Source organism: Amia ocellicauda, chromosome 17, assembly GCF_036373705.1.
Source record: "Amia ocellicauda isolate fAmiCal2 chromosome 17, fAmiCal2.hap1, whole genome shotgun sequence".
NCBI classification, from domain to species: domain Eukaryota; kingdom Metazoa; phylum Chordata; class Actinopteri; order Amiiformes; family Amiidae; genus Amia; species Amia ocellicauda.
The window spans coordinates 13,251,042-13,268,176 of record NC_089866.1 but is presented as its reverse complement, the minus strand read 5'-3'; the positions used below and the strand labels follow the sequence as shown (position 1 = coordinate 13,268,176).

Below are 17,135 nucleotides of genomic sequence, written 5' to 3'. Positions count from 1 at the left end.
CTTCTGAATGAAATTAAGTTTGAGAATTATAAATTAAAAGCTTGTGAAGGCAAAAGTATTCAAATTTTACGAGCTTTTGATTAGATCAATTTTTCCATTTATATTAAACATTTTACCACAAGTAAAAGATGATTTTCACTAACCTCATCCTGTATGTAATTTAAATATGATTTTTCTTTAATGAAAATGAATGGTGACAAGGAGAGCTTTAAAGCCAAATATTTGTTTTGCCAATTGACAACATTAAAGCCCTCCCAGCCCCTGTCTTCACGTTGGATTTTCAAAGAGAAAGAGGCTGTAGATCTCTATAGGTTCTTCCATTTCGTTCAGCAGTTGCAGGACAGATTTATTCAATGGGAACCTCCCACAACACTTTCCAAGAAGTACCACACATTTGGGGAGGGAGAGTGCCAGTGCCAAGAAATCCCTGCCTTTATCTATACACTGCTGGCAAACTAATGTGCCTGCACAAGACTGGGTTGTGGCTTTGTACTATGAGCCCAGGAGCAACAGAGAAAAGGTTGAAACAGCTCAACTCCAAATATCCCATATGAGCCTCACAGAAACCCAGGTATAAGGAATGAAATGCAGACACGTGCCTTGAGAATCTTATAAATCACTCTCCGTTAGAATTAGAATATGAAAAGAAACCAAAACAAAACAAACACTATTTGCAATCAGATACGTACAATATTTGAGTCCCAAATTTCTAACCCATTTCTAAACACAGATGGGTAAAGATTACAAACGAGAGACAATCCGTCTCCTTTTGCTTGTTTAATTAGTGGTTTGCTTATTGATCTGAAGTCTCATCACATAACTGGGTAGCTGGTTCCAGACTCCCATGTCCCCCTGTGTAAAGAAATTCATCCTTTCCTCTTTAAACACACCTCCTCTAAATTCCCACTTGTGCACTTGTTTCTTTGCTAATCCTAAAGAAACTTTACATTACATCAGGGGCATCCTGATGTATTATACATTACAGAAATGCCACATATGTTTTGTTGAGAAACTGGTGGCTTGGAGCAAACAAAAAGGATTTGTAAACCAGATCATAGTTGGGGGGGAAGGAGGTGGGGTTAGAAATATTGCATTCGTGATCCCAGACATGCCTGTCACCAGCTCAGAATGGAGAAAGCAGACGAGGGGTTATTTCAGAGGGTTAAAGAGGCTGTGGGCACGGAGCCACAGAAAACACAGACGGCACACGAGGAGGCCCGGAGGATGAGCTCTGGCCAGCTTCACATGAGGACGCAGTGCACGTCTGGGACAGTGCAGCTGTTCCCTGTCAAAGTCAGAGTGCCATTCCCATGTGAGCACCACGCACCCCCACAGCCCACCACCCCAGCACTAAGCAGCCCCCATCAAACTATTTCCACAGTCTATCAAGGAGAAGCCGAGAGCTGAATCAGTGCCGATGAAAGAAACATCCATCTTTTATTGATGGCACCTATCTAACATAACATCCCCAGGGTGGTAGCCCATTTGGAAGCTGTGCTGTATTTTTTTGTTGGTTTGTTTTTTCACGAGGTATGTAGTAGCTTTGACACAGACACAATCCGCAGCTGTCTTAGAACATAAAAAATGTTACATAGGAAAGGAGACTATTCGGAACCATCAAGCTTATTTGATGGCTAGTAGCTTGAGCCCATCCAGTTTCTTGAAGGATCCCAGGAAATCAGCTTCAACAGTGAGTGTGGATAGCTTGCTCCAGACTCCCTCCAGCCCTTGAGTAAATAAGTGTGTTTGTAGGTGATAAAGCACAGTAAATTCAGGGCTGTGCTCCACATTTGAAGGCACCTTATGAAGCTGCAGTAGATGGTTGAAATGAACCGCTGGTGGGATCCTTACCTCTGCATGATCTCGTCCTGGAAGAGGGACTTGCTGTCCAGGAGGTGGAGGCTGGGGAGCTCCAGGAAGTGAACCCCTCCTCCCTCGGTGCCCAGACATGCCACGTCACAGCTCCACTTCAGCAGGATCACGGTCACACGTGTGGCACTGCAATACAACAGGCAGCACAGCACTCACAACCTGGGCAATGCACCCCCACAGCCCTGTGGTATTCAAACAGGTAATGTACAGAAAGTCGTGGCAAAGAATCAAAGAATGCAGTAGGATCATAAAGTGACGTTGGGGCAGTATTTCCCAGTCCTTAATTGAAGCATTTCCCTCATTAGCTCTCACTTTAGTGCTCTGTTCAATTAATTGAAATAATAAACCAATGTTTTCTTAAGTCCAACTATATTATATGGACCACTCCCCATAATAACCATTCTAATTCTAATTAAATCCTAGACAACTGGGCACTGATACATGTATACAAAAAAGGACTGAAATCCAGTACTTGCTATACACTTAATGCAATTTTCTAATTCAGAATTACCTTAACAGCCAAGAGGTTAAATTAAAGAGGATCAGATCAAGAAAATAATTCGATTAAAATGTGCGATTAGATCAAGTGATCAAAAGCTTGGGTGTAATTAAAAGCAGAAAAGGCCATGGAACCAGCCAAGTAGGATTCGGAAACATTAGTAAAAAGTAGAGGCATAATCCATAGCAGGAAAAGTATAATCTTTTCCTTAAGGGTCATCTAGATACTACCTTACCAAATGGAAAATACATCCTAGGCTATAATCCACACAAATGTTTCCGCACCTCAGTTCCATATTTAAATGAATGTCATTAATTGTTCCGTGTAGCTGAGCACTGTTGTTCTCCCTGGTGTTAGACTACTGATGCACTTTGTTGATAATTCTGATCAATTGCTTGTATGATACTTGATTTTGTCTCCTTTCAGTAGATAAAAGAGGATTCATAGTACAATTATGTACAGAGGGGCTTTGGGCTCGATTAGATAAAATACAGAAACTGAACTGGTCAGAAACTGACCTGAATTTGGATAAGAATCTTGGAACTTTTTCCAACGTTGGTATTAATCCAAGAATACTTTCCTGGAAACTGGGTTTTCTGTATTCTATGCCCAAAACAAACTAAACTATTACAGCTAACAGAAATGTATGATCAGATTTAGAACATACTTGTTCTTTTGTGTGTGTGCGTATGGGTGTGTATATGAAAGTTGGAGTTTTTCCACATAAGAGGGACTTTGGCAGGGGGCTGACCTTGTGCTCTCGATGCCAGGCCGTCCCGGCAGGGTGAAGCTGCGGATCTCCTCCAGCTGTGTAGCCCCCTCCCGCAGACTGATCTCCCACAGGTGTAGGGTATTGTCATCCAGCAAGGACAGCAGCCGCCCCTGCAAAGCACACAAGGATGTTTATATACAGTCTTATATACTGGGTAAGTAGATCCTGGAGGTTGTCCTTCTGGAGTTTCAAAGTGTAACACAGCCCAGATTTTTTAATTAAGGGTCCTGACATTTTGAATATTTCTCAAAGTCTTTAAAAAGCCCTGATTTTAGCCATTTCCTATAGTGTGGTTCACTCTGAACAACAGTAAAATGAGGGCCAAGAAAATATTCATCTTAACATCTAAGCCCTGGGAAATAAAATAATAGATCAGACATGTTTAAATGTATAGGTGGCTTTTATGTTCTATCCACATGCAAAACCTGATAAAGCAAAATAAACTTAACATGAAGAAAAACTTCCTCAAATGCAGGTCAGTTGTTTTCTTTAAATAGAATAAAACTGAATTTATGATTCTGAAGGTGGGTAGTACATACAGGAATAAAAACAAATCTATCCAAATCAAACCTTTATTCAATTAAAATGTCATGTTCATAATTTTCCTCTGTTAGAACATATATACCTATAGATTAAAAAGAGCTGGTTAAGAATGAAAGTCAGATGCACTTATTTCAAATTGAATGCATCAGATGTAAATAGTCAACTATTAATTGACTGTTCTACCTTTAAATGGGTATCCTTTACACTACATCACACTAAATCTGATGCGGCACTAGAGGAAAGAATGGGATTCAGACAATCCCAGCCTGTAATGCATCCAAAGCCTGAAACCGTGATCCTGTCAGAGACAAAGTCTCTGACGAAAAACACTTGGCAAAGGACTCCAATGGGTGTTTGTTGCAGCTGTCGAACTGGAAACCAACTATTAGGGAAATGCCGCTTCTATAAACAAAGTACAAAACCCATGTGAAGCCCCTTTATTGTAGCAGCTGTCCGTTCTTCCTGCTCAGGGGGTTTCACAAGGATAGTATAGAGAACAGGGTGTGTAACAATGTGCAGCTAACGAGATTCCATTGTCCATGTTTTTTGGTTTGTTTGCTTGCTTTAGGAAATCCAATTTGGTTTCTCCTGCTAGTGCTTTGTTAGGACTGAGGTTTCTTACCTGTCCAGGCAGAAAGTGCATCTGAGTCACAGTGGCCATGTCCTTGTGTAGACCTGTGAATTCAACACCTGGGGAACCATAGCTGGTAGATCGGCAGTCAAGGAAAGGAGCCTAATGTAACACAGATGGATGATGCATTTCACAACCAAAAACAATACAGATTCATTTTAGTTCTCTGCATGTCAGAAATACCCCTCCAACACAAATATAACTTAGCATGAAGATTCTACTTCTACATTAATAAAAAAAGTGAAGCTCCCCAATATTGAATGCCTAGTCATGTGAACCACACAACCGACTGACCTCCAGTTTTCTGGGATTGATTTCCCGAATTTCAGTTCCCATTTTAGCACTACCGAAAATGATTATTCAGCTGTAATGGTTACTTTCTGAATCAGTTTCCTTCATTTCTTCCACAAATGCCATTTAATCCTCTACACACACTTTCAGCTGGTCTTCAATTTGAAGCATCAGTCTCAAAGTGTCAGTGTCATTCTATAGCCCTCCCAGGACATCTGAACAATCAAGTGAACATTCAGGGCAGCACTGCTCAGAGTCGGAACTGAATACATTTGTTAAAATCTGGCTTGTTTTTTAGTTCCCAAAAAGTTGAACATTTCATATTCCTTCCACATCTCCAGTTTTGTGTGCGTTTGTCTTGTCTTAAGAGATGAGAGAAATAGTGGGAAATTAAGTGGCTGTATTAGTTCATTTCAGGGTTTGATTAAAAATGCAAAGCTCAATATTGGGGAAATCTGAATTTCTCTGCAGTTTCCAAACCCAAAACCTCAGTTCTGAAAAACAGAACTCAATGTGCTGTGCAGGAGAAGGGTTCGGCTTCATGAATTAAATTAGAATGACTGACAAGCAGTGGATGGGGAGGCTGACGCAGCACTGGGGGCTGCTGGGAGCTGTGCATCTGGGACTCTCGGTTAACATGTCACAGTGAACCAGAGGCCACAGACTTACATGCAGCAAGGCCTGGCTGTAGTATATCACTTCAGGCCATGCTAAAGTATAAAATTGAGTACTTTCCACCAAGAACATGGCAATTTTGGTTTTGGTTGACATTCCTGCTTGACCTGAAATGGTAAAACTTAATAGTTGCTTATTTGCATTTCCCCCCCCCCCCCCCACATCAGTCTTTTAAAGAATTCTCAATCTAGGAGACACCAGATTGTAAACAAAGTTAGAGAAAACAATGTATCATGTATCAAGTAAGAGCCAAATCAATGTTTGTTTAGAACAAATTATAGACTATAAACGTTTCAAAATATAGCTTTCATTAGATTGAACCAGTCAAAATAACCAATTGATTATTATTTGTAATTCTAATGAAAACAAGCGAATAGTAACAATCCACACACCCACAATGGGTTTGAATAAATGAGTGGGAATTTAAGGACTTCAAATCTCAAAAACACATTTGCAGTTTTTTTATGTATTATTTTAGAATATATATTCTTTGAGGGTAGCAAATTAACTTGTGGGAGTATTGACTGTCCTTTTTTTTTTTAGTTTGTAAAACTGCCTGGTTGCAATTTCAAACAGACTTACTGAATTTATTTCCCCACTTTGGGTGGGATCTTATCAATATGTAATCAGGATTTGTTTCTTCACCTCACAACCACATGCAATGTTAATATCTGAATGTTCTATCCTTGGTTGGCTTAGATGACTTTCTATAACTACAATAAATAGTACATGTTGAATTCTACCTTCCCTTGAGATTAATAATTCTGACAATTTTATACATTTATTTGAAAGTACAGGACAGAGGATTCACCATGAAGATAGATGGATAGGTGATTGGATATGCTAGCCCCCAGTTGCATCTAATAGTACAGACATAAAAAAACATTGACAGTAACGGCAGGGAAAAAAGAAAAATAATGTAAGATGGATTTAGTCATCACATAGCCTTGCATTACCCTCTGCAAGGCAGCCAAACATATTCTGTGTTCAGTACATAAGCTCACAAACATCTTTGTAAGGTTGTAATTTTATAGTGGTCATTGTGGTGGGAGAGTTACTTTTCTGGTCACTGCTGTATCTCCATTTGAGGAAATCTGGAAGTAAAAGAAACTGAATGAGAGAGCTTGACCTTGTGCCTACTGCTGGAATTATAACAGCATCAACAACAACATAAGGGATTTCAATACCTGGTAATCTGCCATAACTGGTAGTACTATGTGGCTTCCCTGGAACCCTAAACTGTCCATTTTCTGAGGCTGACCTACAGTCGTCTCTGTGACACTGAGGCGGTGGTTTCACCAAACGGAACTCCACATCAGAAAAATGACAAACTCTCAAAGACACTTGAGTGGCAGGCCTGGCTATTATTTATTTCTTTGAAGATCAATAGAGAAAGGACTTTTCTGTGCTCCATTTCAATTACTATACACTCACCTAAAGGATTATTAGGAACACCATACTAATACTGTGTTTGACCCCCTTTCGCCTTCAGAACTGCCTTAATTCTACGTGGCATTGATTCAACAAGGTGCTGAAAGCATTCTTTAGAAATGTTGGCCCATATTGATAGGATAGCATCTTGAAGTTGATGGAGATTCGTGGGATGCACATCCAGGGCACGAAGCTCCCGTTCCACCACATCCCAAAGATGCTCTATTGGGTTGAGATCTGGTGACTGTGGGGGCCAGTTTAGTACAGTGAACTCATTGTCATGTTCAAGAAACCAATTTGAAATGATTCGACCTTTGTGACATGGTGCATTATCCTGCTGGAAGTAGCCATCAGAGGATGGGTACATGGTGGTCATAAAGGGATGGACATGGTCAGAAACAATGCTCAGGTAGGCCATGGCATTTAAATGATGCCCAATTGGCACTAAGGGGCCTAAAGTGTGCCAAGAAAACATCCCCCACACCATTACACCACCACCACCAGCCTGCACAGTGGTAACAAGGCATGATGGATCCATGTTCTCATTCTGTTTACGCCAAATTCTGACTCTACCATCTGAATGTCTCAACAGAAATCGAGACTCATCAGACCAGGCAACATTTTTCCAGTCTTTAACTGTCCAATTTTGGTGAGCTTGTGCAAATTGTAGCCTCTTTTTCCTATTTGTAGTGGAGATGAGTGGTACCCGGTGGGGTCTTCTGCTGTTGTAGCCCATCCGCCTCAAGGTTGTACGTGTTGTGGCTTCACAAATGCTTTGCTGCATACCTCGGTTGTAACGAGTGGTTATTTCAGTCAAAGTTGCTCTTCTATCAGCTTGAATCATTCGGCCCATTCTCCTCTGACCTCTAGCATCAACAAGGCATTTTCGCCCACAGGACTGCCGCATACTGGATGTTTTTCCCTTTTCACACCATTCTTTGTAAACCCTAGAAATGGTTGTGCGTGAAAATCCCAGTAACTGAGCAGATTGTGAAATATTCAGACCGGCCCGTCTGGCACCAGCAACCATGCCACGCTCAAAATTGCTTAAATCACCTTTCTTTCCCATTCAGACATTCAGTTTGGAGTTCAGGAGATTGTCTTGACCAGGACCACACCCCTAAATGCATTGAAGCAACTGCCATGTGATTGGTTGGTTAGATAATTGCATTAATGAGAAATTGAACAGGTGTTCCTAATAATCCTTTAGGTGAGTGTACACTGTTGGACAATTTGTGTTAAACAAGAAAGGTTTATTGTAGTATTTCTCAAAGGAGTCATACAATCGGTTTCTTTTCTTTTTTTTTTTTTAAATACAACCCCAATGTATTAAGTACAGCTTTCACCCCAATGGGCATTGTTATGTTCCCCTGGGTTTAGATATCCACTTTCTTAAAATTTCAAAAGCTAAATTTTACACTTCTTATATGAATTATCCACAGTAAGTAAATTGTCACTTGAAGGCCACCCATTTCAAAATAAATGGGAAATGGGAACAGCCACCACTAAATTAATTAAAAACAATTTTAAATTAAAAAATGTTCAAACAAAATTAAATGTTCTGATCATTAATAAATAAAGCAATAATACAAGTAGGAAATGCAAGTAGATCTGCAAGTGATTTCTGTTTTCAGAGTAGTTTGTAGGCATTAGTTTACGAGTCTATTAATCCTTAGTGCTACAATACGCAACATGATTTTTAATTAGAACTACCAACCATTTCACAGATTGTGTCATTTTGGGACACTCCTAATGTCATCCACACATTTCAACCACTCAAATTCCATGGAGAGAAAAAAAAACAAAAAAAAAAAAAAACCTAAATGAGTGCCCTTCTCGTACAGCCCTGTTTATATTTCAAAATGCAGACATCCCAATACCAATATGTTTCAATATTTTTGGATCCAAGCAGGCAGGATAGAGAATCCATGACATTAGTGACCCAGAATCTATCGGTGTGGAATTTTAAAATACCTTATGGGGATAATTTGGTATTGGATTTAAATTAGATTTAAAAAAATAATAATCTTGCATTAAAATCTTTGAAAGATTCAGTATAACCCCCTAAAAAACAAAAAAGATTATAGGCAAAAAGTTATGCTTATAAACACTGCATTACATTTCTCATTCTTCAGTGAAACAAGGGGCTTAACTTGGCACTTCAGTCACAAATATAGAAAATTATTTTTGTATCCTATTTGGCAAAACATTATCTGTAGCTTTTCGGTCTCCAAAAGGCATCTACCATAAAGCCCTTGTTGGACTGATGGCATTAATGAAGAATGCGGTGTGAGTAATGAAAAGAGCATCGAGATATGTCACTGTTCTTCGAACCATACATTCTTCTGAACAGGACAGCCATCTCATATAAACCTTGCTTTTACAGAAAAAGATTGCACATACAGTATGCCCCTTCCTTATAACAGTCATAACAGTGTGGCAACAACCCTATCAAACACCCTCAAAACTTTCTGCTTTAGACATAAAATCAAGATCATAGAGTCGGGGTCAAAATCAAGACAGTGCCTGAAAATGTAAGCTATAAAGCCATTACCTTTTACAATGAATAACACCCAAAGTGATTTTTTGAGCCATTAACGATAAGTAGAAAAATAAAACCGAAGGGCATCTCTAAATGAATATGCTATCCAGAACGTAAAAGACTCCTCCCCCTCAACCTGATTTTTACACTAATTGGTTCAGCTTGCTTGGGCAAAAACAATGCTGCCAATAGTCCAGGGTCGTGCGTCTAATCAGGACCGCAGATTTTCCCATGGACCTCCCCAACCCCTAGCAGACTCAGGAAAATAAGTTCCCAGCAGCCCCCTCACTGTCAACCACTTGCCTTCCACATCGTCTGTGCTGCACAACACAGCTCACCCACTTAGTGTAGTGGGAATCATCTTCGCAGACTTGAACTGTTAAGAGCAGACAAAAATGTCTGGTTACCATGACTTTGTTGAAGACATGATCTATATTTCTTTGATGAGACCAGAGCTGTCCAGTTTAAACTGAGGGTTATTGGAATTATTACATTCAGATTATTATTAATACATTTCCAGTTGGAACTGGAAATCCTTAAAATCGGAAAATGGACAATAAGATTAAAAAATGACAGACTAAGTAAATGTTTAAACCATGTAGAATGAAATTAAAAATTAAAATCCTTGTACAATTGAGTTACTGACACTTCTACACTTATAACCAATAATAATAATAATAATAATAATAATAATCATAACCCAGTAAAACAATAAAATGAAAATGAATATGCCCCACCAAGGCCCTTCAGATTTAAACCCTGCCTACAGAACAATGTAGTTTTTTGTTCTTAAAATACAACACGGCAGATTCCGAAACGTGGTTTCCTCCAAATTGTTCGAAAGAACTGCAGCCGTTTGCCACATTCATATTCACATAATTACTACTGTACTGTGCTCATTTCTTTTCACAACAGAAAAAGAGGCCTGCATTTCGATTTCATTTTAATTCAAAAGAAGAATTCCGTGCATATTTGGGGTAAAGCAGAGGGCATTCCAGCAGAGCAACACTGTCAACAAAGTACGGACTGTATACCAGAAAGAATGGACAGTGGCTTCATACACAAGTTGCAGATCAATACAGAAATCATCCATTCATAGTTCTGAAGATCACGCCAAATGACACATTTCCAGTTCTGAGTGAACCTAAAGGGGCACAGTTCACCAGGAAGGTTGAATGATGCATTTTTCGTTCAATTAAATTCCGAGGCTGAGCTATAAGGGCTTCTATAAAAAATAAATAAATAAATAAAAGTGGGCACAATTCTGCCTAATGAAATTGCATTTCTGAACAAGCTAAGTTGAGCTTTTCCACGCACCCCACAGCAGTTAAATGCTGTAGAGAATCCCAATCAGTCGGCTATGACCCTGGTTTTCCAGCTGTGTGCTGGAGCCCATCAGTGGGTCATGAAGCAGGCCAAGGTGTGGTGCCAGGACAATATGACCCTATTTTCTTGGCAAGCCTAGACCATGCACTAGGAGTAATTTCTGCTGTAAGCATTGTCTCTCCCCAAACTCAAGTCATAATACACAACTACAAAAATGGAAACCAGTATATTACTCATTCACATACCATCATTTAACCATTAGTTCAAGTGATAATGTGCCCAATTTTGTTTTTAAGGTTTACAAGCAAGTCATCCATTTAAAAACAGTCAAAAAGCACTTTGCTATGACACAGCACATATTAAAACCTGCACTATGTGGACTACAGGCCTCAAACTGCACTCCTAACAGTCTCTTACAAGTTGAGCCACTTTACAGTTTAATGGAAATCCACAATTAGACCCCCCCAACCCCACACACACACACACACACACATTGACTGCTTCAATATTTGATTTTCCTTCAAGAGTTTACCTCCAGACAAACATACAATACTGAGCGTACAGCATCAGGATTAAAAGCCGACACTTTGAAATGCCCATTTCCTTCAATTTGAAGGATACCCTTTCACTGGAGTAGAATAGGTCAGGTCTTAATAGAACACGGCTGTGTAAAACAAGAATATAAATTCAAAGTCTAACAAGAAAAACATCCCAAGTAGGTCAAGTTTCCCCAGGGTCGGGGTTATACTATAAACAATGTGCGACAACCCTTCCACTAAGTGAGGGAACCAATTTTTAATAGTTTCATTACAAGCAGGACTGTGCGATATGACGATATATATCGTATGACGATAGAAAAACGTCTATCATTTCATATTATGCTATATCTTATATATCGTGGTGTCGCAAATTGCAATCTTTACGGCAGTATTTTTCGTCATTAGGACGCTTTGCGTTCTTCCCGGTTCTTCCACACGTGTCGGATGCGGCAAGAAATGACCATCAGAAACAGAGACATGAGGAGAGAGAAGTGACTCAATAACCAGCACAACCAAGAGATGCTTTAATGCGCAGGCGCACACGGCCCGCCCCGCTCTCGTCGCCGGGCTGAACTCGATCTGCAAGCACCCCCACCCCCGCTAATTTAGACTGATATCATTTGTATAAAATTAATAATAACGTTTGTTTGCATTTTAATAAATTGGAAAGCAATGCAAACACGTGCAGAAAGTATATTTTTCTTTTTATTAAGATGGTGAAGTGGTTCAACAGTTGTATTAATAATAATAATAATAATAATAATAATAATAATAATATTATTATTATTATTATTATTACTATTATAACTATTTTGTATTAACAACGTGCTGTACTTGTAAGTAGATGACGAGACGCGACAGTCGGAGGAGAAATGTCTCTGTCCAGCAGATGTTAATGCGCCGCTATAGACCCGGCTGTGCTCAATCTGCCTGAATCTGGACCTTACAGCGCATGTGTTCCGTGATCACATGACTTGTGTTGTTGTTGTCGTGTGACAGTAAATCATGCTGTGTGTGTACATGCGCTCTGAGGAAGAGAAGTCGAAACGCGTAAGCACTATGATGTTCACTTTTTCTCTAATACATTTTTTTTTTTGAGACATCGGTCAATATGGACCGTTTTTAGACGGGAGCTGCTGTCCTTCCTTGACCGGATAATTGTTCTAAATAAAATCCCTTGTGTGTGTGTGTGTGTGTGTGTGTGTATATGTATATGTATGTGTATACATACAAGAAATCGAGATATATATCGTATATTGCCCAAATTTCTAAAAATAGAGAGATTATTTTTAAGTCATATCGCCCAGCCCTAATTACAAGCAACCTTTGCCCCGTGTGATCTTCCATTTTTTAACAGTTCCCCATGTATCTATAATGCATTTGCATGCAAGTACCAATGGAGAAGAATTTTAACTAAATAAAAAATGAACTAGTGGTTTTAAACCACTTCAATTCATGAGTGGTTGTCAAATTCTTATGCTTTATCCTTAAAAGTTCTAGATGTACTTTTTCTGTCCAATCTATGCAGACCTTTTTCAGTTTATTTTTTTCTGAATACTGGGATCAGCAGGACCGATCCCCCCCCCCCGCTTCCCTATGTGCACATATTCCTCCCATCGCTGGACACGGAGTACGAGTATGGACTTGCCCTGACCTCCGCTGTTGTTCCCAGGAGGATATCCGACGGGACAATGGACAGAGCCGGACTCTTACGATGTGCGAGGGATCTGCACTTATCCCACAAGACAGACACCTCCAGTTACAAACCGAGGCAAGAAGCCCTCCACCACAGACTCCTAATGGACACACTCCATTTGGTTTCACTTTCACTGCATCAACCATTTTGATGACAAAGTGGGCAATATGTCGGTATTATATGGAGCTGCCCCCCCACCACCACTCTTCAATTCCTCCACTGAAATAAAGGATCTAATGTTTGATGGGGATCTCCCATCAACACAAAATCCATAAGGCTGGTGGTCATTGAGCATTAGGTGCCACGTCTATACAGAATGTTGATCCGGCGTAGAAGTTAAAGGTCTTTTTCTCAATGGTCAGTCACCATGTTGTACTTTGGTGGTATTAAAACACATGGTAAATGAATTACATGATGAAAGACCTGACAGACACAAGTCTTTCAGTAATTTATGTGTATTCCATGTGTACATAACTGTATAGCAGTAGCATGTGTACCCATATGTAACCATATATTAAGTGTATACATGGTGTACTGTAACAGTATTTGTGTATACCAGTTGATGGACTGTCTCTTTTCTGTCAGAAGTCAGAAATAGATATTGTTGTTTGGGCAGAACTGTGGAGTACTGGTCAGGGCTCTGGAGCGGAGGGTTGTTGGTTCAGTCCCAGGTGGGGGACACTGCTGTTGTAATGCAAGGTGAGCAAGGTCCTTAACCAAGATTGCACCAGTAAAAACCCAGCTGTATATATGGGTAATTGTAATACAAATAATGTGATATTGTAACTACAGTTGCAGACAAACAAAATGATAATACAGACTTGAACAAGAGCTGGAGACTAACCAATTATCTCTTTATAAATGTATCACAATACAATAAAATACATAACTTGGCAAATCACATAAAAGAGTTGGAATGTTTTAGAACAGATGAAAGGTGACAAACAGGTCAATCTGCAAACTAGTCAAGATCAAGAGGATCTTCTTAAAACCTCCAAAAGCAGCATCAGCAAAACCTGGGCCAAGAAATCTGTTATTATACATTGTGGACAATTCTGTTTTCGTCAAAAACGAGAATCTATCCTTGCTGTTTTTACTGGAAGAGGATTCAGGCATCTATTGTACATATGATTTGCCCCAAGCTGTGGATTAGGGATTTAAATACATCACAGGAAAGGAAGGATTTTTTAATGCTGCTAACACTCTACATGCAGAAGAAGGTCAGGGGATTAATATTATTTGAATCTACAGTTACCAAAAATTGGGACAACTATTGCAAGTACAGTAATCAAATTTACCACTATATATATATATATATATATATATATATATATAACAAAAATAAATGTATGAAGTTTGTATCAATGCGTCAAAAACAGATAGGAACAGGGATGGGAACACAGATTAAGATTTTTGCTTCTCCTGTTGCATTTAATGAAAGACAGGTACCACGCATGCACGCACGCACGGCTACAATAAATAAACACAAATGTAGGTAAACAGTCTACGGTCAACAGCTTTAACATAACACTGGGCTTTCTGGGTCCAAAATAAACATGACTGGCTTCGAATGGACTGCATTCTTTTTGTCCTTCAAACTACTATTTTCAGTGGAGCAGCTCCAATAATTATATTCTCTATAGTAAAGCCATAGTATAGTCTCTTGCTGGAAATGAAGAAAAAAAAAAGAAAACAAACCCTATAATTTCCAATATAAATATGAAGGATTGTCATGTTTCTATTTTGCACATATAAATGAATATGCCAGTAAAATCAGCATGTCTGAAACAGAAATCTCCCATTTTGACCAATGCAATGACTCCTGCAATAATGCAGGAGTGGTTCAGACTGCAAACGTGTATTCGCTGAATCCTGCAATGCTAGTCAAAGCTGTAAAATGAGCTGAGGAAACCCTGTCCAGCTCAAACCTATTCCACCCTGGCGGCAATTGTGCATCGCCCCTCCGGGAATCCCAGTCACAGCTGCCTCTGACACCAGCGCAGCCTGGACCAGAGAGCTCAACCTGCAGTCTGAGTAGAGGCTTTTAACAGTTGAGTCACTTGGGACTGCTCTACATAAGCAGAATACATTAATAAATCAAAATGCTTGTGTTACAGATATTTTATTTCTCTGATGACCATCAAAGATGATTCCCATTCATCAAGGAATGGTTCTAAAGGAAATGGAAGGTTAAAGTTACTTATTGTGACTTAAGTTTAACCTCCCAGAGACATTAAAAGTAAATGAGACTGATGCCTTTTCGTGTTACACAGCTCGGAAGCTTTAATATATACACACACAAATCGAAATGAGAATAAGAGATAACTCTACATCAGATGGCTCTCAAATTACTCATGCAGTTTCAGTGGCACAAAGCTCTTCTAGAGTGTGAGGACTGTTGAGAATGGATAATCAAAAATAAAGAAATACAAAATAACCAGCTGCATCATTCTGAATTTTTGCCGACCACTGTAGATTACAATACAGGACATTAATCATTGCACCCCACTGATTTACAGCTTATTAGAACAGAGAGTTCTCCCCACCTACCCTCAATGGAGCCATTAAACTCTACTTAGTAAGTCTTCATTTCAAAACGTAAACATTCCCAGCTGTCTCATTCCTGTCCTTAAAAATTGATGCACTGACTTGCAAAAAGGCAACATTATCGTCATTTAAAGAAAACATGTTCAATAAGAGGCAATCTTGAAGGATAAACAAATTGCAAAAAGCCATCAATTCAAACCAAGTGTAGCCTGGGGCTCAAGACAGGCAAGCAGACCCGTTCCAGCTTTTCCCATTTGGGTTTCCAACTAGTTTTACTGTTCAAGGCCCTTCCAATTCTATCACTTCAGAGTGACAAAGCACACACACTATCAATCACAGTCCAGCACTTGTAAATATGAAAGCAGAACTTCCACACGGGAAATGACTGCAAAATCCGTGCTCCAGATTGCACATTTAGCTTGCTGGATTTATATCCAGGTTACAATATGTTTCATCTTCTCATCTAAGTTCAGTTCAAATTTCAACCATTCTGCATGTGATCTCACAAAGCAAGCCCTAGCCACTTCTGTATGAGCACATAACCACTTCATGACCTAGTTGTAGTTATATCGACAAAAAATATCCGGAAGTACCTAACAATTACGGTATCGTGATAAGGCAATCAAGGAACAGTCACACGCTGAGGTGAAAAGCAGAAGGAAGGAACCACACAAAACTAATTATACCCATATCAAACACAAATTGTGGTATGGAAAACAATAGTGTTGATTATATAATCACTGGAAGAAACCACCACATTTGTGATGCATAATCATCGGGTTAGCCATGGTTTAATCTTAGCCGAGTATATCATGTCTGGATGGCCCTTAAGGAAAAGCTGTACAAAAAAAGAATATTTTGAGTGGGGTTTAAATGTCTAACATTTAAGTCACTGCACAAGAACTGAAGAAAACCAAATCATTTTCAATAATGCGGTTTAGTACCACAAAACTAGCAGAGCAGGGTTGGGTAGGCTTGAGATCATGTTCATTACCTTGTTGATATCTAGTAAATTCAATCCTATTCTTAATGAAGTTGTGCCCTCCAGCACTAGCCCTGTTCACTATTGGCTTAGTCACTGTCCATGTGGAAGCCATGGTGGAACCCAGAAGTTGAGTTTTAATATTATAGCACATTTTTGCATGCTCCAACCCCCCCCCCCCCCCCTTCCCCCTACAGCTAGCCCTGTGACCTCCACAATCATAAATCTATACAAGAAACCCGTGTGTATCTTTGTATAAAAGTGCCCAAATAATGTATTGCTCCATTGGGTCATAAAACAATACTCTACAATCTATAATGGCAGCAGCCTGTAGATAACCCTCTAATTAAGATTTTTTTTTTTTTTTCACTTGCCTGTGTAGTTGACAGGCCTATAAAGCACATAAAAACCCCAAAGGCATCGGAGTGTATTGCGTTCATCAATCAAGACCAACCACTAGCCCCCATCACAGCTCCTATTCAGGCATGTACCCCTCCACTCGACACACCGAGGGGCAGAGCCTATGGGCCGAGACACAACCCTATTCATTCAAATCAGTGATCTGCACATAAGCAGAACAATATGACAATTAAACAAGCAGATGTGCAGTTACCCAGATGTGAAGTAATTTCATGGTGTTCTGGAGAAGAGGTATAGAAGAGGTGTAGGAACATTCAAGGTGTCTGGGTCCAGTGGACTCGCACTGTTCCCATCTGTGTGAAACCATCATTAGGATTCCAACTCCAAAAGAACCAAGAGAAAAGCATGCTTACGGGATCAGCCTCAACA

General features: G+C 39.6%; 1 protein-coding gene across 1 annotated transcript in view; it reads right to left on the bottom strand.

Moving 5' to 3' along the window:
• Positions 1–17,135, bottom strand: part of llgl1 (LLGL scribble cell polarity complex component 1) — an 83,974-nt gene that overhangs the window by 43,049 nt on the left and 23,790 nt on the right. Inside the window, exons 3-5 of the mRNA XM_066688960.1 lie at positions 4,309–4,390; positions 3,123–3,253; positions 1,852–1,998 (exon numbers count right to left, since the gene is read on the bottom strand). Of these exons, the coding sequence (XP_066545057.1) occupies positions 1,852–1,998; positions 3,123–3,253; positions 4,309–4,390 (360 nt within the window). The remainder of the gene's footprint in view (positions 1–1,851; positions 1,999–3,122; positions 3,254–4,308; positions 4,391–17,135) is intronic.